General features: G+C 40.7%; 2 protein-coding genes across 7 annotated transcripts in view; one reads left to right on the top strand and one right to left on the bottom strand.

Annotated features, from left to right (window-relative positions):
• The window catches only part of Osbp (oxysterol binding protein), a gene marked incomplete in the record, with an annotated part of 248631 nt that overhangs the window by 208410 nt on the left and 13149 nt on the right, over nt 1–27072 (top strand).
• The window catches only part of LOC128699970 (uncharacterized), a 54336-nt gene continuing 28375 nt past the window's right edge, over nt 1112–27072 (bottom strand). The window contains exons 2-3 of the mRNA XM_053792818.2: nt 3168–8741; nt 1112–2821 (exon numbers count right to left, since the gene is read on the bottom strand). Of these exons, the coding sequence (XP_053648793.2) occupies nt 2714–2821; nt 3168–8741 (5682 nt within the window). The 3' untranslated portion in view covers nt 1112–2713. The remainder of the gene's footprint in view (nt 2822–3167; nt 8742–27072) is intronic.

Genomic DNA, 27072 nt, shown 5'->3' with positions numbered 1-27072 from the left:
AGGGAGGAGCTGTAGCTGGAGACAAATAGTGCAAAGCCAACAAGTAGTGAAAAATTACTCAGTATCAGAGAGGAATTTTTTTGCCTGTGTACAGGCTTCTTCAAATTGACTAATGAAGCCTGTCCACAGGCAAAGCATCTCAGTCAGGTTCCTCTTCAGTTGTCTTTTTCAACAGTGTTATCTCTTGGGCCTGCCTTTTAATGTTCAGTTGATGTGTGTGAAATACAGTAGCCCTGCCACCTTTTAAACCCCTGTATGGAGTCCACTTGAACTGTATTCCACTTAATATTCTTATAGTATTAAATGAATTTTTTTTTTGTTGTCCCTTTGGCTCACGTGGGTGTGTAATGTCCAGCCATGTCCTATTGTTGCATTCATGGTGAAGAGCCTATTACTTTTTATCCTGTCTCTGTCTTTCAGAATTTTGTATGTCATGTCCACATTCCTTCTTTTTCTTCATTCCTTCATGACATAAATTTTAGTTTTCATACTCTTTCTTTGTTGCTCATTTGCTGTAACTTGGGCACCAGTATTGATACTCTACTTTGTGCTTTAAGTTTCACTGTGTTTTATTGCTGGTGCTGCATAGTCATGATGATAATAATAATAGTTTTTAACCAAGGAAGTATAATAAAATTACCAGAGATTTTCATCAGTATCTACATTATATTATTTACTGAATTGCTATATACTTACTGCATAATATTTTACTGCCCAGTTAGATGTATGGTATGTATGTTAAAATTATCTTTCTAGTGCATTATGTATGGCAAATATTCATATTAAAGATGCACCATATAATAGTGTAAATAAAGACAAATATACATACAGGCAGGCCCTGCTTTACAGCATTTTGCTAATACAGTGGTTTTTCAATTGTACCCACTCTCCATTTATTCAGACTTCCTACAATAAATATATTCACCACTCACTATAAGCTAAGGACAGGAATATTTTAAGATAAGTAATATGTGTACTGTATATTCATTTTTAGGCCTTGCTATACTACTAACTTAATACATGTAAATGATAGTGTAAACATGTTATCAAGCTTTTGTATGCATTTGAAAGAGAAAAAAGTTATGATTCACTTTACAGCAGTAGCCCAGAACCTAACCTGCTGTATAACCGTGGCCCTTCTGTACATTTAGAATTACAAATTTTAATGAAAAAAGGTATTACATTGAACCTCGTAATAATAACACCTGCTCATTGACACTCATGATGAAGAGCGCCCTGCCAGTCTTACCCTACAAACATAATTAAATTTCAGTCTTAAGACTCAGTGTAGGTAATTCCAGCTCTCTCTACAGTATGCTAGTACATTTTGTTCACTGTATTATAGGTGCATAAGATAATGTAAAGCAAAACATTTGTGAGCACGGTAAACATTGTTCTTTGTAAATGTTTTAGAATTACATTATTTAATTTTTATACAATAAATTAGTGTATGAAGATATGGGCTGATTAATTCAAAATAAGAAAGTGTTTTGCTTAATGGACGTGATGAGATAAATGATATAAAAGTTGAAATGAGACAAATGGAATGAGCATGTATTAATGAGAGGAGTTTACGTGGAGAAAGAAAGTGAATAATAGTTGCTTGTATATTTTGATTGTCAACTGATGTCCTCTTAAGCAGATCTGCTGAAGGGACCTCAGTTGGAGATAATGAAGATTACTTTTATTCCATGTTTGTCTCCATGTGAATTCCTATCTCATTTTTATTATTGTTCATGAACTTTTTTTACATTTTGTTACTTTGTGAAGTCTTGTCACAAGTAAATCAGCTACACTAGATACAATACAGTACAATATGTATAAACAATCTATAGAATTTATTCTACACTCATGCATTCAATTGATGGACCAGCCACCATATAATTTCATGATTATACTACAGTATTTACAAGAACAGGGGAAAACAAAATTGTGAAACCCTTCGACAAAGCATACTCATTTTTTTTTTCTAATCATTTTGTATAAGTCATGATTTCTTAACCCTTAAACTGTCCAAACAAATTGCTTTCACATGCGTAGTGCTCCAAAAGTAGATCTACATTTTTTACATATTTTCATATATAACAAAAAAGTAGATCAAAGTTTTTTTTACACGTTTTCAAATGTAAAAAAAAAAGGTCTACGTTTTGTTACATACTTTCAAATGTTGAAAAAACGTAGATCTACGTTTGGACAGTTTAAGGGTTAAAATGGATGTTGGATTGATGACAAGTGAAATTAAAAAGTAATTTTTAACATGGTTATTTTGACTCGGTGACTCTAAATATTTTAGGAATTAATGTATACCTATAGTACTAAGTTGTAATCACAATTTGAAAATAGTAAAACAGAATATACATGAAATAATGCAAGTTTGGTGCAGATATTCTTAATGGTTGAGTGATTTATATAACTGTACATAAAATTTGGTGGCAGTCACTCATTGACTGTCTGATATTCAACACAATGCACGTTATACATAAAATATGAAGAATATACATATAATTATTAGAATTTTTGACGCTGGAAAAAATATGAATTGATAAATTAATATTAAAAAATATATATATATATTTTTTTTTTTTTTTTGAGCCTACATCATGAAAGGAGATGCTAGTACAGTACTTGCTTAATATATATTTAATTGGTATCATAATGTTTGTTGCATGTTGTTATCAAAATTTCATCTGTTTCACAAAGTCTTGATAATTTTTTATGTAGAGTAGAGGATGTGGCTATGGGGATTTTCTCCCTGACCTTCACTTTTCTTGAGGGGGGTCCATGAATTGTTGCTGTAGTCTGAGGTTGTTACTTCATGTATCTGTTCAAGAAGATAAATATATGTGCTTAGTCTAATGTTTCCAGTCAGAAAAAGGTATTTCATATAAATCTAGCTTTTTTACATAGAAAGTATATCAGGAAAGCTGATTCTGAAAAGGATAGCTTTTCAGGCTTATGTTCTAAACGAGATTAATAGTTGTTAAGCAAAAGGACACGTGTACATCTAATGCAGCATTTTATTGTAGCAATGTTTCACTCGCCAGGAGCTTTGTCAAGCCAAAACATTGCCACAATAAAATGCTGCATTAGTTGCACATGTGTCCTTTTACCTAACATATTGTCAGTAATTCTGCCAACATTGTTAAAGATTAATAGTTAATCTGTACCTTAGATGGTGTGCTTCTTGCAATGGAGGTATAATTTGATGTAAGCACAAGCTGCCCACCAGGAGGACCTTCTGGATGCCTTGATTCACTTGATTCATCAGCTTTGAAGGGTTGCCAGAATGATTTCACTGTTACTGGAAATACATTAGACGCTTCTGCCAAAATCATTTCTGTCTCTCCTTGGCTGTAATTCTGAACATCGTGATGACCTGAATCATCATTTTCATCTGAGGTGTCGACACGGCTGGACTCCCACTTGTAAAAATTTATCATTTCAGGATGATCAATAAGAAACTTTTCTTGAATAGGCTGATACCACTCTGGTGAAGAGGAGCCACTACCTTCATTTTCATTGTCAATTTTTTCCAATTTTAGCACTACTGTTGACCTGGGTGTAAGTGTTGTGATTTGCATTGGTTCCTTGGTTGTTTTAATAGGATGATGTAATGCTGCCATAGTTGATGAAGTCAACTCCCTGTTTACTGGGTGAGTTTTGTATGCACTGAAGGATCTAAAGTTTGCCCTTGAAGCTGATAATTTCATTGATTTGCCTACTGTAGAAGATGGTGTACTTGTTCTGGGTGTCATCCCATATTTTCTTGGTGTGATAGTTGTTGAAATGTTGGTCATGAATTTTTCTGCTTGCTTTATTTGCACACTTTCAGTAGATAAAATGACATTTGCTGGTGTTGTTTGTGATAGATTTTTTCTTTTGTTAGCCATCATGTTTCGCAGGCGCTGGATGGAATTATATATCGGAGTTTTTCTAAATGCAGTAGTTGTTTCATCTGCAGTAGTGGTACTTACTGTTGTACTATGAAGGTGTATTGGGGTTGTGGTATATGTTTCTATTTCATCCTTCTCTTCGTTTTCTTTTTTGCTTTCCACATGAGAGGCACGACGAGTCGGAAACAATACACTTTTGATTTCTTGGATCTCAGTTCTTGAGGTTGTAATTGGGAAGTTCATATTGATGTCTACTTCAGAAGGTGAAGGAATAATAAAGGGTTGATTACGTGTTTCACTAGTTGTGGTGGTAGTGGGTAATGTTGAAATAACTGTGAATTTTTCTGTTATGAGTGCAGGCTTAGGCGTTGGTCTGTTCATGTGAATGACTTTCCTTGAAGGAATATTGAATTGCACCTTGAATTGATTATGCTCAATATGTGGCTCCTTGCTGTTAACTTTGGTGTCACTATTAGGAACAGAATCAGACTCTATTTGAGGTGGTTTAATGATAGTCCGGTAATTCCACCTTCCTGGCATCATTATTTCTGGCCTCTTTCTAATTTTCATAAAACCAGGAGGTTGTGAACGTGTAGCATGCTTGGCCATAGAACTGAACTCTGCATCATTTTGTTTTATTGATTCTGTTTCAAGCACTTCTAGCTTATGATTTCTGATTGTGGTGGTAGATGGTCGTGGTGGTGGTATTACAGGCTTGTGTAGGGCAGGGGATGGTGCCTGGGAGGTAAATGTCTGGAACTGTGTTATAGTCTGGAAATTTTCTCCAGACTTTGGCATAGGTGTTGCTTCAGTGATTGTAAACCATGATGATGATGCTGAAGAAAGAACACCTATTTCATTATTCTTTGTTTCTTTCACTGGGGTACTAGTATTAGTATCTGTAGCTTCTGGTTGTATGGTGCCCCTTTCCATTGAAAAAAATGGAACGTTGTTTATAATTTTAAATTTATGATTGATTGGAGGTCTGTATGTTGTTGGTATATTTGAAGCTGAGTGACTTAGATTATTTTTTGGTAAAGCATTATTAAAAAGTGTTGCTGAAAGATTGGCTTGAATGTTAGGTTGTTTTGTTAATGGAATTACTGGTGTTGTTCTAATCTTAAATATTGTGTTTTTCATGTGACTTTCAGGTAGCTGTGTTATTTGTGTTGAGGCTTGTACGATATTAATTGTGGATGGGGTTGGGGTAATCCTCTTGAGTGTGACTGTAGGTGGCTTACTAGAATTTGGTGGTTGTACAAACTTTGCTATTGTAACAATTTCCTCAGTTGGTGAAACATCCATATCATTTTCATCAAAAAATCTATGTGATGCTCTTCTAATTTCAGTAACTTTAGAAACTTTTGGTTGATCACTTTGTATGGATAAAGGAGGTGGAAACACCACGTCATCAATTGTGAACCTGATTAGATCTGGTCCAAAAATTTCTTGCCTAGGAATTGACTCGGTTGAAATTGGCCGTGCAGGGTTTGATTGAGGATTAACTTTTGTTATTTGGTACCCTTGTACTCTTGGGTATGACTGATGATATGAAAAGATGGGTTTGGCATGTATGTTTTGCTGGCTGTTTTCCAATGTGGTAGATGAGAAATTTTGAACATGACTTTCCTGGAAGCTGCCAAAAGAATGATTAGGTTCCTTTTGTAATTTTGGGTTTATTCTAATGTCAGACTGTTGTTGATTTTGATTTTGATCTGTTAAAGAAGATTGATGTATATTAATTAAAGGTTGAATTCCAGGCTTCTTGGTAAGCTGATTTTGTTGCTGCTGGGCAAATTGCTGTATCTCAGGGCTATGAATAACTGTGGATTTATTCTGTAATGGTGGTGGCTTCATTTCATCATATAGAATAGGTTGTAAATGGGGCATAAAATTGAAGGTACCTTTACCCAGGTTTACACTCCTTGTATCCCTCAAAATCTCTGTACTGGAGTTATTCTTGGACCCATAATTAGTTGCAAAGTTTGACTGTTGTGTGTTCTGTGGATTAAGGTTATTTGAAGTTATTGGATTTTTTTTATTTGTCTTGGGCATTGACACACTTGGTTCATTATCTGGTCTAGAAAATGAAGGCAAAAGAGAAAAATGTGTGTTTGTTCCTTGTGTATTCTCTCGACTTCGGAACATACTGAAGGGGTTAAAAGAATTCATGTTTGGGAAAGAAGGTAAGCGAAAAGGCTGTAAGACTGAAGGTCGATTGAAGAAGGAAAGACTACCTTGTGGGAATATTGAGGTTTGTGTTAGAGGTAGACTGTTGCTGAATGTGCCAAGAGGTGCACTTAAACCTGCAGTGTTAGTATTTTGGGTGTTTGGCCATCGAATAAAGGTAGGTGTAACAGGAGTTGCAGGTTGTGCATTGTTATTGCTGTTCCCTGTTTGTGATGATGCTTCTTCTAAGGGTTGTAATTGTTGGAATTTTTCAAATGTTGCTGGTGGAGAAGCTAAGTTTCCTGGCTGAAAAGGACTCTGCTTAAGAGGTTGAAAACTGACAGGTGCATTTTGTGCTTCTTGTCGAAATACAGCTATAGGGTCTACAGATATTATCGCATCCTGCTCGCTCCCATTAGTTACATCCACATCAGGTGTATCTAAAGACTGAAGTTGGGAAGTTGTAGATACAGTGGACTGTGCTTGTATTGCCCCAGATGTAAGAGGATTAAACAGCTGTGTTGGATGCTGCTGAAGTTCTTGTAAGTTATTTTTTTGATCATCTGAATCATCCAACATTATGACTATATCTTCACCTTTTGGAGGGCCAAATCCAGGAAATTGTATAGCAAGTAGTGAATCTGATTGAGACTGGGGGGATTGTTTTAATTCTGGTGGTGGTACAAGTTGTGTTAGTGGAGTATCATGCTGCTCCTGCTGCTGAGTTATTAGGTTTGGTTGTGCTAGGTTAGGAGTTCTTGCATTTTGCTGTTGAGGAAGAGGTCTTCTCTCATGAACGTTTTTGGGAAAACTTCTGATTCTGAATATATCACGAATAGGTCGCATGAACATGTTAAGAGGAAAATTATCCTGTCTTCTGGAAACTTTTTTCAAGGGGATCATAACAGGATAGAGATTAGAATTACGATCCTGTAGGTCAGTTTCTTGAACTGGGTATGGAATCATTAAAACAGGGTAATTTCCATCATCCCCAGAGATCCTAGCCAATTCACTATGTATAACATAAGGTGAGAATTCTAGTGGTTTCCTTTCAACTGGTCGAAAGAGGGGACTTGGTGGTATATTATCAGGCTTCGGTGCAATTACATGAACATTTTTAATGAGCAATGGCTGATTGGTTGGGTTTTGGGATGCTTCCACTATTGCCAAATGGTGTGCTTTGATTTTAGGTGAAAGAGCTTTATGCACTTGTGTCTGATCATTTACTTTTGGTGGATTTATATTTAAATTATAATTTTTTTTATGCTGCTCCCCAGGAAGTGTCTGTGATGAGTAAGCATGGCCGGGTGGAAGGTCTTTTAAGGTTGCTTCATCATAAGGAAATCCCCAGTTCTTGAGATCATTTTGCACTATAGCATGGTGCCATGGCTGGGTGTAAATTTCCCCTTGCATTTTTTCTTTGGGATTTTGATTATTAGTGATTCGACTCTTGTCTTCCCATGGCAGTTTCTTGTTATTCATAATTTCTTGACTTTGACTTGGAACAGCTTCTTGGGGCAAGTCAGAAGTTTCTGTCATTCTGGAATATCTGTCAATTTTCTTTGGTGAAATAGTTACAGATATATTACTCTTCAAGGAATTATTTCTTGTTTGACCATTTTGTCCAAAATTATCAAAACTAGAAACTAAGGGTTTATATTCACTGATAAATGAGTCTTCAGTGTTAGTGTTTTTGAGCTGCAACTGATGACTTTGTGTGTGTGTCAGCTGTGGCCACTGTTTATACTGTTGGTTCAGTAGAGAACTGTATGACATCAGTGGGTTTGTCATTCTCATACTATTTTGATAGATTTGTAAAGTGTCATTATTCTGGTTAGGCAGTAATTTTTGCCTTGGTTGACTTGTTATATTTAAGGTTTGATTAGGTATGGTGCCTTGGCCTATACTTGGCCATGGAATATAATCAGGTGGCTTTTGAATATTTATGATTGAATCAGATGTGGATTCAGATCGAAGATGATGATTACCTTCATTTTGGGACTGGCTTTCATCTTCATGTGAGAGCGAATGTCGCACATGGTCGGGAAGGAAAACCTCGAGGGGATTGAAAGTGAAATCTTTTCTGCTATCAGTTTTTAAAGTAATATGAGGTGAATTATATCTATTTGTGGAATCTTGTATTTGTTTGGTGTCATTATACAAGAGCATTGCCAAGAATGTGGCATTGGTGGGTAACCAATTATTGTAAGATTTAGTAAGAGAAGGTAATGATACATTTAGTAAGGATGTAGTTTTTGAGTTTTGAAGAGTTTTCAATTGCAAGTTCTCATTTTGGAGGACATTTAGAGCCTGTTTAATTATATCCCAGTGTGTGTTCTTTTTTGACTGACTTTCTGACACCCTCTTTGGGAATGTTTGTAGGAGGGGTGGCAGTTGAAGATTTTTGGAAATATCCCCTGTTCCTGCCCATTGCACTGACCTCGACTCTGCTTCAGAATCCGATCTTTGATCATAAAGATCAGCAATGGCTGGTATCATATTGGCTGGTAAAGTTTTAATTGCAGCATATTGCACAGTGTCTCTTGCCATGGTTGAACCTTCTGCTGGTGTTTTAGTGTCCTCCACCACAACCTGAGCATTTGTCTCCTTGACAAAAATAAGCACTGTGCATGCCACTACCCAGGTTATCAGTAGTATCCGGATTGATCGCCTCCACATCTGGAAAAATAATGGTGATTAAAATGTGTGTTAATTCAGGGTAAATTTGGGCCATGTAATGGGGGATTTTAGGGGCTATAGCCAGAGTCTTTGTTATGAACTCAAAATTGTTTAAGCCTATAAATATCAGAAAAAGATTGTAGGCTTAACTGCATGGACATTGTTACTGATGAACTCGACAACTACAGGTCTCCCTCAACATTCACGAGGGTTAGGGGATCAAGAGCCTCTCGAATGTTGAAAAATCGCGAATGTTTGGTGCCCCAATATTATTATTATTATTTATTATCACACTGGCCGATTCCCACCAAGGCAGGGTGGCCCGAAAAAGAAAAACTTTCACCATCATTCACTCCATCACTGTCTTGCCAGAAGGGTGCTTTACACTACAGTTTTTAAACTGCAACATTAACACCCCTCCTTCAGAGTGCAGGCACTGTACTTCCCATCTCCAATATATTGTATGGAAATATAATACAATACTGCTTCCTTAACTTGTCGAACCATGAACAGTCATAAAATACATGAAAACGTCGTAAATTGTGCTAAATACATATGTTATGCCTTAATAACATGTATGTTATTAAATACCACTGCGAGTCCCTACTACCCTCCCTCCGAACCCCCACAACTGGCAGCCAGTCCTCCCACCACTGTGTGGTGAGTGTTTTGTTTGTTCATTATTTGCTATTAAACTACAGTATAAATAATGTCAACCCATTTATGACTGCATATTGGAATGGCTATTCAGACAGGTATTGGAAGGTGACATCATGTGTTTACTCTTGAACACAGCAAAGAATCAAACATTTGTGCTACTGCAAGGAGGTTTCAGAGTGGGTAGGGGATGTGTAGATCAAGTGTTTACATTGAAGCATATATGTGAACAGTATTTAGATAAAGGTAGGGAAGTTTTTATTGCATTTATGGATTTAGAAAAGGCATATGATAGAGTGGATAGGGGAGTAATGTGGCAGATGTTGCAAGTATATGGAATAGGTGGTAAGTTACTAAATGCTGTAAAGAGTTTTTATGAGGATAGTGAGGCTCAGGTTAGGGTGTGTAGAAGAGAGGGAGACTACTTCCCGGTAAAAGTAGGTCTTAGACAGGGATGTGTAATGTCACCATGGTTATTTAATATATTTATAGATGGGGTTGTAAAAGAAGTAAATGCTAGGGTGTTCGGGAGAGGGGTGGGACTAAATTATGGGGAATCAAATTCAAAATGGGAATTAACACAGTTACTTTTTGCTGATGATACTGTGCTTATGGGAGATTCTAAAGAAAAATTGCAAAGGTTAGTGGATGAGTTTGGGAATGTGTGTAAAGGTAGAAAGTTGAAAGTGAACATAGAAAAGAGTAAGGTGATGAGGGTATCAAATGATTTAGATAAAGAAAAATTGGATATCAAATTGGGGAGGAGGAGTATGGAAGAAGTGAATGTTTTCAGATACTTGGGAGTTGACGTGTCGGCGGATGAATTTATGAAGGATGAGGTTAATCATAGAATTGATGAGGGAAAAAAGGTGAGTGGTGCATTGAGGTATATGTGGAGTCAAAAAACGTTATCTATGGAGGCAAAGAAGGGAATGTATGAAAGTATAGTAGTACCAACACTCTTATATGGATGTGAAGCTTGGGTGGTAAATGCAGCAGCGAGGAGACGGTTGGAGGCAGTGGAGATGTCCTGTCTAAGGGCAATGTGTGGTGTAAATATCATGCAGAAAATTCGGAGTGTGGAAATTAGGAAAAGGTGTGGAGTTAATAAAAGCATTAGTCAGAGGGCAGAAGAGGGGTTGTTGAAGTGGTTTGGTCATTTAGAGAGAATGGATCAAAGTAGAATGACATGGAAAGCATATAAATTTATAGGGGAAGGAAGGCAAGGTAGGGGTTGTCCTCGAAAGGGTTGGAGAGAGGGGGTAAAGGAGGTTTTGTGGGCAAGGGGCTTGGACTTCCAGCAAGCGTGCGTGAGCGTGTTAGATAGGAGTGAATGGAGACGAATGGTACTTGGGACCTCACTATCTGTTGGAGTGTGAGCAGGGTAATATTTAGTGAAGGGATTCAGGGAAACCGGTTATTTTCATATAGTCGGACTTGAGTCCTGGAAATAGGAAGTACAATGCCTGCACTTTAAAGGAGGAGTTTGGGATATTGGCAGTTTGAAGGGATATGTTGTGTATATACATATATGCTTCTAAACTGTTGTATTCTGAGCACCTCTGCAAAAACAGTGATTATGTGTGAGTGTGGTGAAAGTGTTGAGTGATGATGAAAGCATTTTCTTTTTGGGGATTTTCTTTCTTTTTTGGGTCACCCTGCCTCGGTGGGAGACGGCCGACTTGTTAAAAAAAAAATAATAATAATAATAATAAATACGATAGAATTGAAGAAGGAAATTGTACAAAAATACGAGGGTTGAAGCAGTGGTGGAGGAAGTGGTTGACGCATCGTCAGTGTGGCTTTGTTTATGCTGGAGTGAGTATTAGTCTCCATGCTCTTCCAAACATTTCACAATAATTCATTGTACTTTGTGCTTGTAGATTGAGTGTGACTGGAGTGGCTGAGGCAGTGGCTGAGGCAGTGGCTGAGGCAGTGGCTGAGGCAGTGGTTGAGGCAGTGGTTGAGGCAGTGGTTGAGGCAGTGGTTGAGGCAGTGGTTGAGGCAGTGGTTGAGGCAGTGGTTGAGGCAGTGGTTGAGGCAGTGGTTGAGGCAGTGGTTGAGGCAGTGGTTGAGGCAGTGGTTGAGGCAGTGGTTGAGGCAGCAGTTGAGGCAGCGGTTGAGGCAGTGGTTGAGGCAGCGGTTGAGGCAGCGGTTGAGGCAGCGGTTGAGGCAGCGGTTGAGGCAGCGGTTGAGGCAGCGGTTGAGGCAGCGGTTGAGGCAGCGGTTGAGGCAGCGGTTGCGGCAGCGGTTGCGGCAGCGGTTGCGGCAGCGGTTGCGGCAGCGGTTGCGGCAGCGGTTGCGGCAGCGGTTGCGGCAGCGGTTGCGGCAGCGGTTGCGGCAGCGGTTGCGGCAGCGGTTGCGGCAGCGGTTGCGGCAGCGGTTGCGGCAGCGGTTGCGGCAGCGGTTGCGGCAGCGGTTGCGGCAGCGGTAGAGGCAGCAGTAGAGGCAGCGGTAGAGGCCGTGATAGAGGCAGTGGTATTTACTAACATATATGTTATGAATAATAATAGTACATGTTAATATTAATAACATTTATAATAATAATAATAGTTATTCATAATGTACTATTATTATTTATAACATATATGTTAGTAAATATCACTGCCTCTATCACTGCCTCACCCGCTGCCTCTACCACTGCCTCTACCACTGCCTCTATAACTGCCTCTACCACTGCCTCTATAACTGCCTCTACCACTGCCTCTACCACTGCCTCAACCACTCCAGTCACACTCAATCTACAAGCACCAAATACAATGAATTATTGTGAAATGTTTGGAAGAGCACGGAGACTAATACTCACTCCAGCATAAACAAAGCCACACTGACGATGCGTCAACCACTTCCTCCACCACTGCTTCAACCCTCGTATTTTTGTACAATTTCCTTCTTCAATTCTATCGTATTTATTATTATTATTATTATTATTATTATTATATTAATATTATTATTATATTAATATTATTATTATATTAATATTATTATATTAATATTATTATTATTATTATGATTAGCAGTAGCAGAAATGTTTGATTCTTTGCTGTGTTCAAGAGTAAACACATGATGTCACCTTCCAATACCTGTCTGAATAGCCATTCAAATATGCAGTCATGGATGGGTTTACATTATTTATACTGTAGTTTAATAGCAAATAATAAATAAAACACTCACCCCACAGTGGTGGGAGGGCTGGCTGCCAGTTGCAGGGGTCGGAGGGAGCGTAGTAAGGACTCGTAGCGGTAAACTTAAATATGATTTGGCGGTTGGGAATTAGCGAATGTGTGAAGCCCGCGAAAGTTGAAAACGTGAATGTTGAGGGAGACCTGTATACTGTATACACATTTGAGTTTTCTGCGGTAATAATAGGATCTTCAGAAGAAACTAACATTTTACACAAAATACCTTATATGCCCAAGAATTCTAAATCACGTCTTGTCAACAAATTTAATTACTGTTTTTGACTTAAACTTCCTTTGTCTTCTCTTTTTAGGTAAGTGATGGAGTAAACCAAAAGCTTCCTAACTCAACCTCCAGGTAAGTATGATATTAGGGGAAATAGTTTGCCAAGAGAGATGTAGGGTGCATTCAGGGATGGGACAGTAGATGGCTGTACTGAGATGTAGGGAGCATACAATTATGGGATGGTAGAGGCTGTACTAAAGTGTTGGGGGATGCATATGAAGATGGTATGGTAGATGGCTGTATTGAGGTGTAGGAGGCATATGAAGATGAGATGGAAGATAGATGTATCGAGTTAGCTAGAGAAACATCTTGAAAGGAGCCAAAGAAACTGGTCAGCCAGGTTTGAGGTTTGGAAATGAAGAAGCACACTTTACATGATGATCCTGACAGTAACACCTCCTAGTGAATGGCCCAATTTCACTTAGGTATTATCTGGTGTTACACCAGATAATGTGCTGATGGTTTAATGGAGTTGACCACTTGGTCACCATCAGGTCATCCAATCAATTAACAACACTAGGGTGATGGGAACTTGGTTACTTTTTTTTTTTTTTTTTTTTTTTTTTTTTTTTTTTTTTTTTTTTTTTTTTTTTTTTTTTTTTTTTTTTTTTTTTTTTTTTTTGTCACACTGACTGTTTCCCACCAAGGTAGTAAAACCCCTCCAAAATTTTAAATTTTATTAATACAAAGTGGAATATTATACTGCTATAAATGTAACATTATGAAAGAGAATAAATGTAGACTTTTACATACACAGAGCAAAAACATCGGAGAACTGTACATGATTCAGAGAGGTATACATGTATTTACACAACCTGTGTGAAAGGCAGCTCTACACTTATATGCCTTTCCTTAGGCAGAGATTGTATGAGTTGTGATGTGCCTTACCTTGGTGGTTGTGTGGCATGGGAGGTGTAGTTGTTTGCTTCTTTAGATTGTAATGTAGTTGGTTGGAGTAATGAGCCTGTTTTGCTTGACAGGAATTTTGTTTACTACCAGAATGGTTATTAAGGTTGACTTGGTGTACACTGCATGTGTTACGAGGCTGTAATGATTGTGTAGCAACATACTCGCCTAGTGTTTGCAGGGATCAATTTATAACTCCTGACTTTATGCCAGTTAATTCTTATAACTTCTTTAGTGATCCCAGGGCTCCAGAGCTTAGTCATATCTAGTCTTGAAATTGTGCATAATATTTATCTCCACCTCTGTGTAGCACATTCCTTTCACCACCCTGAGACTTGAAAAAACACTTTCTAATGTCCCTATGGCTTGTCTTTTTATTTAGCTGTCATCTTTGTCTCTTGGCTTCTTTACATTACACTTCGAGCAATTTGTGCTGTATACCCTTATCTAATTCTGAGTATTTTTTGTTATGATCATATCTTTCTTTTAGTGTTGATAGGCTGGGTTCCTTTAGTCTGTCTTCATAGTCCATTTCTCTTTTTCAGTATCAGGTCTCATTGCAAACCTTTGCTTTGATCAGATGAAGGCTCCATGATGGAGCTGCATACTCATAGATGGGCCTAACTTAAATTCACACTGTTCTTCCTCCTTGCCTGTACTAATACACACGTGCCCATGGCAATACAGTGGTTGTGCTTCCATACCTTCTTTATCTACTTTCCTGTATAAATGTTCAATACTTGATTCTAACACAGTTGGGAAATAAATTTTCTTATGTAGGCTTGTGACTTGGCATCTCGTTTTGTACATTCTTGTTATCCCATCTATCATTTATCATACAGTTGTAGTGATGGCACTGTTGTGTTGTTGATCTCACATTCGACCAATAAGTGTGGAGGTGTCCAGGTCCCTAGCATTTTTTTGTATTGTGTTTTACTTTCATTTTGTGCCTGCACTTTCTTAATGATTACATTTATGTGAGAGTATTTTAAGATTTACCTATGTGAACATTTTCTGTTCCTACTGGTGGGTACTGTATCTTTGGTGGATTCTGTTTGTGGAGATTCTTATTTCATCTGTGTGAGATGATCTTTGATTTGTAGTACATGTATGTATATTTGTCTTCAGAGGGCTGAAGAGGGGTTGTTGAGGTGGTGTGGTCATTTAGAGAGAATGGATCAAAGAATGACATGGAGAGCATTTAAATCTGTAGGAGAAGGAAGGCAGGGTAGGGGTCGTCCTCGAAAAGGTTGGAAGGAAGGGGTAAGGGAGGTTTTGTGGGCGAGGGGCTTGGACGTCCAGCAGGCGTGCATGAGCGTGTTCGATAGGAGTGAATGGAGATGAATGGTATTTGGGACCTGACGATCTGTTGGAGTGTGAGCAGGGTAATATTTAGTGAAGGGATTCAGGGAAACTGGTTATTTTTATATAGCCGGACTTGAGTCCTGGAAATGGGAAGCACAATGCCGGCACTCTAAAGGAGGGTTTTTGGGATATTAGCAGTTTGGAGGGATATGTTGTGTATCTTTATACGTATATGCTTCTAAACTGTTGTTCTGAGCACCTCTGCAAAAACAGTGGCTATGTGTGAGTGAGGTGAAAGTGTTGAATGATGATGAAAGTATTTTCTTTTTGGGGATTTTCTTTCTTTTTGTGTCACCCTGCCTCAGTGGGAGACAGCCAACTTGTTGGAAAAAAAAAATATTTACATCCCCTTTATTTATTACTTTTTCTATTTATACACCTCAGTCATCTTTTCTTTCAACAAAATTGCCATATCCCACCAAAGCAGGGTGGCCCGAAAAGAAAAACAAAAATTTCTCTTTTCAACTTTAGTAATGTATACAGGATAAGGGGTTACTAGCCCCCTTACTCCTGGCATTTTAGTCGCCTCTTACAACACACATGGCTTACGGAGGAAGAATTTTGTTCCACTTTCAACTTTCCACCTTTGGATGAACTATCAGTGTTAATTGTGAAAGTAGAAGATGCTTGTAACTTCTTAATGAATGTGAATCCAAACATTGAACGAGGCATCAGGTGTTACAAAAATATATTCAATGCTTAATTTTTTTTTTTTGTTTTTTTTAACAAGTCGGCTGTCTCCCACCGAGGCAGGGTGACCCAAAAAGAAAGAAAATCCCCAGAAAGAAAATACTTTAATCATCATTCAACATTTTCACCTCACTCACACCTAATCACTGTTTTTGCAGAGGTGCTCAGAACACAACAGTTTAGAAGCATATACGTATAAAGATACACAACATATCCCTCCAAACTGCCAATATCACAAACCCTTTAGAGTGCAGGCATTGTACTTCCCATTTCCGGGACTCAAGTCCGGGTATATAAAAATAACCAGTTTCCCTGAATCCCTTCACTAAATATTACCCTGCTCACACTCCAACAGCTCGTCAGGTCCCAAATACCATTTGTCTCCATTCACTCCTATTAAACACACGCTCGCCTGCTGGAAGTCCAAGCCCCTCGCCCACAAAACCTCCCTTACCCCCTTCCTTCCAACCTTTTCGAGGACGACCCCTACCCCGCCTTCCTTACCCTACAGATTTATACGCCCTCCATGTCATTCTACTTTGATCCATTCTCTCTAAATGACCAAACCACCTCAACAACCCCTCTTCAGCCCTCTGACTAATACTTTTATTAACTCCACACCTTCTCCTAATTTCCACACTCCAAATTTTCTGCATAATATTTACACCACACATTGCCCTTAGACAGGACATCTCCACTGCCTCCAACCGTCTCCTCGCTGCTGCATTTACCACCCAAGCTTCACACCCATATAAGAGTGTTGATACTACTTTACTTTCATACATTCCCTTCTTTGCCTCCATAGATAACGTTTTTTGTCTCCACACATACCTCAACTGTGCAAACTACATTGTTCAACAATTTTTCAAAATAATTAGCTTTCTCTGTACAGTATGTATGGTACATTGTTTATTTACAACTGTAATGAAAATCTTTAGTACTGTATTGCTATTTTTTCATTTTTATCTTTTGTAATTTCATTATTTGTAAGTGTGTGCAAGAGTTTTGTGTGCACAGATTTGCACTAAGCAAACAGCTAAATATTTTTGTGATCCAATGCATTTAATCGTATCGTTGGAACACATTACCTTGATCAGTACGGTATTGCATAATGCATTTTTTTTTGACATGCATTAACTGTACTATGCAAGGTATTGCTGTAAAACCAATTCCAATCGTCCTCATTGTAGACATGGACATAAACACAAGCCACAGCTTGTGTCATCTCTTGTGGATGATTCTGAAATAATCATAAGTGTTACCTCAGTAAATGACAAAACTTACAATCATATATCAGTAAAATCTTCCTTCAGACAATAATGACACAAAAACAATTATGCTTTTTAAAGATCTGCAGATAAAGTGCTAGGCACTTTACCTGCAGATCTCCACTGTGATTTTTATGACCACGGCTTTAGTGTATCTCAGTGATGTACATCTTCCATCTATCTTCTGATTAATGTACTACTTAGCGAGGTTGTGTTAGTAGCTGCCACGACCAACCTGTTGACTAAATATTAAGACTAAGCTTGATGAATGTGACCACACGATCATCACATCCTAGTGGTGGTCCCGGTGGAGCACGGAGTGGTCCCGGTGGAGCACGGAGTGGTCCCGGAGGAGCACGGAGTGGTCCCGGTGGAGCACGGAGTGGTCCCGGTGGAGCACGGAGTGGTCCCGGAGGAGCACGGAGTGGTCCCGGTGGAGCACGGGGTTTAGTCAAGTACCATGGAAGTTATGGGTTTTGTAAGAGCATGAGTGTATAAGGAGAAACCCTAAGTAACACCATCTAGAATGTACAACAAGCATCACAAACTATTGATTCTCTCTCTCTCTCCCCTCTCTCTCTCTCTCCTCTCTCCCCCCCTCTCTGCCCCCTCTCTCTCCCCCCCTCTCTGCCCCCTCTCTCTCCCCCCTCTCTCTCCCCCCTCTCTCTCCCCCTCTCTCTCCCCCTCTCTCTCCCCCCTCCCCCTCTCCCCCTCCCCCTCTCTCCCTCCCCCTCTCTCTCTCTCCCTCCCCCTCTCTCTCTCCCCCTCCCCCTCTCTCTCCCCCCCTCCCCCCTCTCTCTCCCCCTCTCTCTCTCCCCTCTCCCCCCTCCCCCTCTCTCTCCCCCTCTCTCTCCCCCCTCTCTCTCCCCCTCTCTCTCCCCCTCCCCCTCTCTCTCCCCCTCCCCCTCTCTCTCTCCCCCTCCCCCTCTCTCCCCCTCCCCCTCTCTCTCTCCCCCTCCCCCCTCTCTCTCCCCCCTCTCTCCCCCTCCCCCCCTCTCCCCTCTCTCCCCCTCCCCCCTCTCTCCCCCCCCTCTCTCCCCTCTCCCCCTCTCTCTCCCCCCCCTCTCACCCTCTCTCCCTTCTCCTCTTTCTCTCCTCCCCCTCGACCTTCCCCCTCGTCTCTCCCGATCCCCTTCTCTAATCCCTCCTTCCCCCTATCCCCAGTGGCTTTCTCTGGCGTATACACGAGTACATACATCAACATTTGTCATTGACCGGCAGTGATGCTTGGAATTATTAGGATGAGGAAGCAGAGACGACTTTTACAAAAGTCTATCTCAAATATATGGGCGTAAAATTGGGCAAGTTTTCTTGGTGGTGAATCTTAGATCAAACAGAGAAAGTGTGTATGTGGGGAGGGGGAGAGGGAGGGAGAGATGGGGGGGTGTAGCAGCAGCAGCAGGATGAGAGTGCTGCTACTGGCTGTCATCCCTGAGTGATAGCAGTGTGGGAGAGAGATGGCCTCACCCTGTGGTGTTTATTGGTGCGTGGTATTCACACTGGAGAGAGCGGAATGCAGTGCACTCTTATTTCTTCTATCTCAATAACATAGGAATAAAGTATTGCAGTAGAGCTGCTAACTAATGCTAAGCTGGACCTTCTCAAATCTAAGCATTTTAACCAAAAATAAAGCCGTTTTGCTGTGGGCCTACTGGTCTATGCTAATCCTGCTCACAGCTGACCATACTTGCCTAGCCTATTATTAACCTACAAAAGGTGTTCCTTCAGTGACGCTTAGTTTCACCTATTTTTTTTTTTTATCCTGTTTAGATGTAGCTTCTGTGTGCACTCGCCTAATTGTGGTTGCAGGGGTCGATTCATAGCTCTTGGTCCCACCTCTCACTGGTCGCCACTATGTCCACTCTTCCTGCTCCATGACCTTTGTCATGCCTCTTCTTAAGGCTATATATGGTGCCTGCCTCCACTACCTCACTTTCCAGACTATTCCACTTCCTGATAACTCTGTGGCTGAAGAAATACTTCCTAACATCCCTGTGACTAATCTGAGTCACAGGGATGTCCACCTTGTCGATTCCTCTCAATATTTTATATGTCGTTATCTTGTCCCTCCTGTGTGTGTGTGTGTGTGTGTGTGTGTGTACTCACCTATTTGTGGTTGCAGGGGTCGAGACTCAGGTATGTGTGTGTGAGAGAGAGAGAGAGAGAGAGAGAGAGAGAGAATGTGCATATCTGCATATTCGTCATGTCTCGCATCCCTCACATTCCTTGAGAATGTGAGAGGCCACGAAAATACTTAGAATATTACAAGCCTGGAACCCAGCTCTTTGAGGAAACCCATGGTAGGCTTTCCCCATGATCTAGTCACCGAACCTATAAGGAGGAAGTGGTACTGGTGGGTCAGAGCCCTATATATATTGAGCTTGTGATCTTCCCTGTGATTAGCGGCTCCTCCATTCTGCTGACCATCATTAAATGGGTTGTAGGTTATCAGCCAAAAAAGATGCACAAGTTTAGTTCCACACCAGCAGTCTACCGTTCTTCCAGGAATATAATGTGATGCTATCAGGGCGGCTGGTGGGTGTGCATATCTGGTAGTAAAGATCTAGGTTATCTCTGGGTTGTAAAGTAAAAGGACACAAGTGCAACTAATGTGACAATATGGTAGAGCAATCTACCATATTGTATTACTTTTGTCACTACCACTACTACTACTACTACTACTACTACCACTAGTGAACATCGAAATGGTACCTCACTAGTATTACACCTCACTCTGAGCCTTTATATACCCTCTGTGTCCATGTATTGTTTGTAATGGCTTGATAAAGCTCCTGGAGAGCGAAACGTTGCCACAATAAATGTCACATTAGTTGCACTTGTGTCCTTTTACTTTACATGTTGTCGGTAATTCTACCAACTTTATTACTATCTCTGGGTTGGACACAGTACTTAAGCAAGGTTTCTCTTTATAGTCTCCTTGACTTCACTGTGACAAAGTATACCATCCTTAGAAACTTAACAGTGCGGACCGTACTGGTTGACTACCACTTGGCAGCAAATACATTTGTTCTCGGTGTGAATAGGGGCAGCAAGGTGGAGAGCCACTGTAATACGAAGGGTCTGAGAGTCTACAAATCTTGCAGCCACAGATATGGGAACTGTTAAGAGAAAGTCACCCAAGTGATGTGCACTCACAGCTGTAGATACATATATGCACATACTGTATGTATGTATATTATATAAAAACTCTAAAGTGGCTAGTATGGTGCAAGTGCCATATAATTCTCACACTTGTATTTTTTTTTCATCTTTGCACCTGTAGATGATACATAAGAATTGTAATTGTTAACTGTCTTCAAACAGCATTGTTCATGTACAACAAACAGTGTCACTAGTACAGTAGGCACTAATGTGCTTTGTGAAAGTGAAACTTCTGAATGAAATTTCCAATTATTGCTTTTGTGTCCATCCTGTACAGCTAGTAGATACCCTATATGGTTGGTAGATACCCTGTATGGTGTCCATCCTGTACAGCTAGTAGATACCCTGTATGGTTGGTAGATACCCTGTATGGTGTCCATCCTGTACAGCTAGTAGATACCCTGTATGGTGTCCATCCTGTACAGCTAGTAGATACCCTATATGGTTGGTAGATACCCTGTATGGTGTCCATCCTGTACAGCTATTAGATACCCTGTATGGTTGGTAGATACCCTGTATGGTGTCCATCCTGTACAGCTAGTAGATACCCTATATGGTTGGTAGATACCCTGTATGGTGTCCATCCTGTACAGCTAGTAGATACCCTATATGGTTGGTAGATACCCTGTATGGTGTCCATCCTGTACAGCTAGTAGATACCCTATATGGTTGGTAGATACCCTGTATGGTGTCCATCCTGTACAGCTATTAGATACCCTGTATGGTTGGTAGATACCCTGTATGGTGTCCATCCTGTACAGCTAGTAGATACCCTGTATGGTGTCCATCCTGTACAGCTAGTAGATACCCTATATGGTTGGTAGATACCCTGTATGGTGTCCATCCTGTACAGCTAGTAGATACCCTGTATGGTGTCCATCCTGTACAGCTAGTAGATACCCTATATGGTTGGTAGATACCCTGTATGGTGTCCATCCTGTACAGCTAGTAGATGCCCTGTATGGTTGGTAGATACCCTGTATGGTGTCCATCCTGTACAGCTAGTAGATACCCTATATGGTTGGTAGATACCCTGTATGGTGTCCATCCTGTACAGCTAGTAGATACCCTATATGGTTGGTAGATACCCTGTATGGTGTCCATCCTGTACAGCTATTAGATACCCTGTATGGTTGTTAGATACCCTGTATGGTGTCCATCCTGTACAGCTAGTAGATGCCCTGTATGGTTGGTAGATACCCTGTATGGTGTCCATCCTGTACAGCTAGTAGATGCCCTGTATGGTTGGTAGATAGTTTGTACGATTAGTAAATATCCTGTACAGCTGGTAGATACCATGTATGGTTGGTAGATTGTACAGTAAATATCCTGTACAGCTGGTAGATATCTTGTACAGTATACCTGGAGAGGGTGTTCGGGGGTCAGCGCCCCCCGCGGTCTGGTCCGTAACCAGGCCTCGTGGTGGATCAGGGTCTGATCAACCAGCTTGTGCTAGTAGGTCTGATGCCGTGCTCCTTTAAGTGGATGTGACCTGACCTGACTAAGTTGGGTCATTGGCTTAAGCCAGTGGGAGACTTGGGCCTGCCTCGCATGTGCCAGTAGGCCTACTGCAATGTTCCTTCTTTCCTCTGGCCGCACGTAAACCGACGTACGAGCCACAGCCCGGCTGGTCAGTTGCCTGTCCAGCTCCTTTTTGAAGACAGGGAGGGGTCTAGTGGTAATCCCCCAGAGGACCACCGTCTTTAATATCAGTGTTCGGGGAAGCTGCACTATAATATATCGTTGATTTAATGTAACGATATATACTTGGTGGAAGTAACAGTCATGTTACTAGCCAGTATATCTGGAAAGGGTTTCGGGGGTCAACGCCCCCACGGCCTGGTCTGTGACCAGGCCTCACGGTGGATCAGGGCCTGATCAACCAGGCAGTTACTATGGTGAGAGTTAAAAATTCTAGGCAGGTGATGGAGGTGCTCAGTAGTGCTCTACCAGCCACAACTTGCAAAGCTGTACTGTTCATACTATAAAAAAAATAGCTGCTGAACAAGCTTATATTATGACGTTCCGCTCGGTGTAGAGCTTTACAAAAACTCGACAGTCATTCAGATAATATAAAGAAAGTGATGAACTTTGTGTAAAACATACGCAAATTTATGGTTAAGCTCTTCATTTATCTTCAGTGATGATTGATGCTTTGAAGCTGCTGAAGTGTTCTTAGTTTTTTTTTTTTACAGGCTACCTTAATTCATTTCAAAACCCAGCCCTATCTAAAGTATACTACCACCCTCCAGGATGCCACCCAAAACAGTTGATAAACACCCGGGTGCCTGTTTACTGCTAGGTGAACAGAAGCAGCAGGTCTAAGGAAACGTACCAAACATTTCCACCCATGACTCACGAAATCGTAATGGCACGATTGCAAACAAACCATACCACGGGCGGGATTTGAACCCGCGGTCAGTCTCAAAACCCCAGACCGTCGCGTTAGCCACTGGACCATGCTGGGGATCGAACCAGACACTCAGTATGTGAGCTGAGTGCTCTGCCAACCGAGCCACGGTATATCAAAACTCCAAGGAATTGAACGGGTTTCACGCTTCCCTATAAATACTATAATGATACATATTACTGCAAATTATTTCCTATTTTTCAACTTTGAAAAGTTTTATAATACCAACCGTTTTTAAAGACTTGTATTACCAGCTTTACTTTGAAAGGTCTCTTATTAGCAGTTTCACTTTGAGAACTATTACCGGTGTTAATTTAAAAATTAGCTTGGTAGCAGCGTTACAGTTGCCAGATAATGTATGTAAGAATGACTCACCGTGAAGCTGTGTAGTAGAGACTGGCGGAAGGGAAAGAGCTGTTCCCAGGCCAGGTCGTGCTCACCTTGCAAGTCTTCCTCCAGCTAAAGACTTACATCTCGCCACTGACTTTCTCCCAACACACATGCACACACTCCTTAATCTTGACTTCACACTTGACACAAAGTTTTTGTATTTGTCGTGTTTAATGCGGTACCAGTTGTGACTTGATGGTTCAGGACGGACCGGAAACTCTTCTGAAGTTTCCTTTCCAAAGTGTGGGTTATTTGGGAATACCAGTTCCAGTGTTTGGTGAAGAAGTTCTACTAGAGTTCTAGGTAATGGAGTGCGTGGCTGCGAGTTTCACGGACTAAACAAGTTGTGGATTGCCCTCCTCAAGCAATACTGGGCTCTCAGAGTCTTTCCCCTCTCTTATATACTTGACACGCTCTTTACCCTCGCTGCCTTCTATCTTTACGCTTCCTTTACACTTAACGCCCCCGCAACTCTTCCCCAAACATTTATTCACGACTCGACTAGAGATGTGCGAGTGACAGAAATGCTTTTCAGCAGGTGGACTATGACAGACACGCCACCTTTTGTAAAACTGTCTCCTCGCTACCTTACCTAGCGTAGCCACCAGTAGGACAACGGCTACTACATTCACCTGTTAATACAGTTGTTTGTAGCACCAAGTGCCAGCGGTTACTGTCTTATAAAACCCCATGTTATGAGATGTTCCATTACGAATGAGATAACTCTCCTCTTGCCAGTACGTGTTTTAATGATGGCTCCTTTAACATTTAAAGTTTACTGTATGGATAATAGCACTTGTCAGCATCACTAACGTCAAGTTGTACATCTCGCTTATTTTAAGTCACGGCCAGCTGACTGGGTACGTAATGCATGGTAAGGGCTGGTAACTTATTTTGTATGGTGATGGTTATACATTGATGACAGTACATTGAACATAAAAAATAGCACTACAAAAACCAAAGTGACTTAAACTAAACAGGTTCTACCCAACCATTCCATTTCCTTCATCTGCTCATCCCATCTTATTTGTCATCTCGCTTGGCGTTACCAGTATTCTAATTATTTATCATTTCCAGTTTCGTTACCATTATCGATGCAAGCATTGGGATATTTTAAATTTATATTTGTTTTATGTATGAAAAAGCTTAATTTCGTGTCATACAGCACTGACAGTCTAACAAACGAGGAACTCCTTATAGCTTAAACCAAAGAAAATACCGAGCTATGCTTGAGAAGTTGGTCCCAAGCACGGTTAAAGGACCAGTCCTATCTCCTATCCTCCCTGCATCTTGGCACGGTGATTTGTCTTCAGGAGGGAGAAAGGGAAGGGGGGGGGGTCTCCAGTTTCTTTACCTGCTTGATCAGACGTGGATTCCTTGCTGGCGACGCATACTTTGTGATAGGTCTACTGTAGTGTGGACAAAGCCCTAAAAGTTTCTTTTAAAATTCCTGAAAGTAGTTCGCAGGTTAACAAGTTTTAAGTGTCGCCGATATTAATGCGGTTGACATACTATTTCAGTTAAGTCACTGTGATATTTGTTAGCAAGATTTGCTTGTATGATGTCTGCAGTGTCCTCCCTCCAAGGTTGTATTTCCGGTTTGTTTAGGTTTACTAACTACGGTAGCTTTAAAGGTTTTCTTCCAACGGCTGAAATTATTATTACTTAAAAATTACCTCGTTTCATGATGGTTAATCATACACGGGTGGGTGTACTAGGAAGGCATGAAAGGATGTTAAGGCTTATGTATCTCTTTGTTACTTCTTTGAAATCGCATGACCCATTAAGATTTAGCGCTTTTTTAATATAAAGTTGTCAGTTACAAGTATTGACGTGAGTAATAAAGAAAAAATAATCAAGATATTCTCTGGAGAACACCCAAAATAATTAACCGGTCATTGAACTTTAATTATGCACTGAAATGAGAAATAACTTAGGATAGTTATCAGCTATTAAAAGTAATGGTAAGTCATGTAGCACCTTCTCATTTACACGTTGGGTTAATTAATCTATTCTATTGCTTTCACCTGGTAATACAACGCTGTCCACTTTTGTACAGTCACGATGGTTTGTCAAGACATTACTGACATCTCTCTTGTTATCCAACATGGTTTCACGTGCGCTGTGGAGATAATGGCAAATCCTTTGTTTTAGTTACTGGCGTGCAGACTTTTAAGGGGGGGGGGTTGATAGGAATAAGAATGGATAGACTGAATTAGGAGGGTCAAGGGTCAAGGAAAAAATATGAAAGCAAAATAGTCATAGGGATGTAGCAAGCAGTACTTCAATCTCGGGGTGTGAGAAGAGGGATAAGTTGGATGACGAAGTGGAGATAATTTACATACAGTTTCAAAAGTATAATTTGACCTAAGAGGACAGAAGCCAGTAATGACGGTTGAAGTTGCTTAATAATTATAGACCGACTTTACTTATTCTTGATCTCCAGGATTCCATCATACTTAATTTTAAAACTGTGTATAGCATTTGCCTTCAGCACCTGTGCATGTGTGCGCGTGTGCATGTGTTATTTGAAGTGAGGCACGCAACACCCGGACTTCAAATATGTCTGAGGAGAAAGTTGAGCGTGAATGTATCAGGAGTAAGACATTGCCTTGTAATACAAGGCAGCAATCTAGGAATCCTCCGTCAAGCCAAACCTCGCATGGAACAGAATCTCCAAACTACATGCTATGCTTCCATCCAGAGCGAAAGTGAATGGTGACAGAGATCATGGAATGTACAGATTGTGTGTGAAAGTTCCTTAAGTGTTTCGAATCTTGTCTTTGGCTGTCACACATGAAGTCTCCCATACATTTCCTAGTATTACACTCTCTATTAGATAAGTGCGATATAATTGTGGGTAAATTGAGCACTGAAAAAGTGTTCAGAACACGAAATTAGTTATGCTATACCGATACTTTTCTTATATTTATTTTTATAAAGTTTATACCAATACCCAGTTTTCAACCGATACCGACATACTAGATTTTGCAGCCGAAGCGGCTAGTTGTACCCCGTATTTATCTTGTAGATAGTAGCGCAAGAGCATATGGATACACTAAAGGCTTAGGATCTAGGTTCCAAAGGGTTAACAGGAGTACAGCTGAATTTAGATCTACAGTTAACTTGTCAGTTGCAAGGAGACTTCGGAGATTTATGTTCGGTATCTTATTTTAATTATCAAGATATCTTTGACATGCCACATAAGTTATTATACTATTGCTATATTCCTCAATAACTGGATAATAAAGCACATAGTGTTCAAGAAAGTAACCATAGGGCTGGCCACATTGCATTTGGTTTGATCATCCTGTGTGTGTCTGCCAAACTGCCGGAGTTACTTGTAACCAAGCTTAAGCCTGGCTACTACATCAGTCAGTCTGTTCACATTGCAAGTTGCTCTGTAAGTTTACTTATCTACGTTCATGTTATCATAGTGAATGATAGATCTACTGTGTGTGTATGTACGTATGTGTACTACTCATCTGCACTTGGTTACAGGGCTCGAGTTTTAGCTCCTGACCCCACCTCTCGACTTGACGCTCGCCAGGTTCACTCATTCGGAGCCTCGTGGACCCTATCGTACCTGCTCGTAAAACTATGTATGGAGTCTGCCTCCATCACTTCGTCGTCGAGTCATTCCACTTCTTGACCACCCTGAGACTGAAGAACTACTACACAAAATGCACGCACCTACGCATGCACCCACCCACCTACACACGCACCCACCTACACACGCACCCACCTACACACGCATCCACCCACCCACCTACACACGCACCCACCCACCTACACACGCACCCACCTACACACGCATCCACCCACCCACCTACACACGCACCCACCCACCTACACACGCACGCACCCACCCACCTACACGCACACACCCACCTACACTCACCCACCCACCTACACACTCACACACCCACCCACGCACCCACCCACCTACCCACGCACCCACCCACCTACCCACGCACCCACCCACCGACCCACGCACCCACCCACCCACGCACCCACC

The sequence above is a fragment of the Cherax quadricarinatus genome, chromosome 64, assembly GCF_038502225.1.
Source record: "Cherax quadricarinatus isolate ZL_2023a chromosome 64, ASM3850222v1, whole genome shotgun sequence".
NCBI classification, from domain to species: Eukaryota; Metazoa; Arthropoda; class Malacostraca; order Decapoda; family Parastacidae; genus Cherax; species Cherax quadricarinatus.
This window is presented reverse-complemented; position numbering and strand designations above follow the sequence as displayed.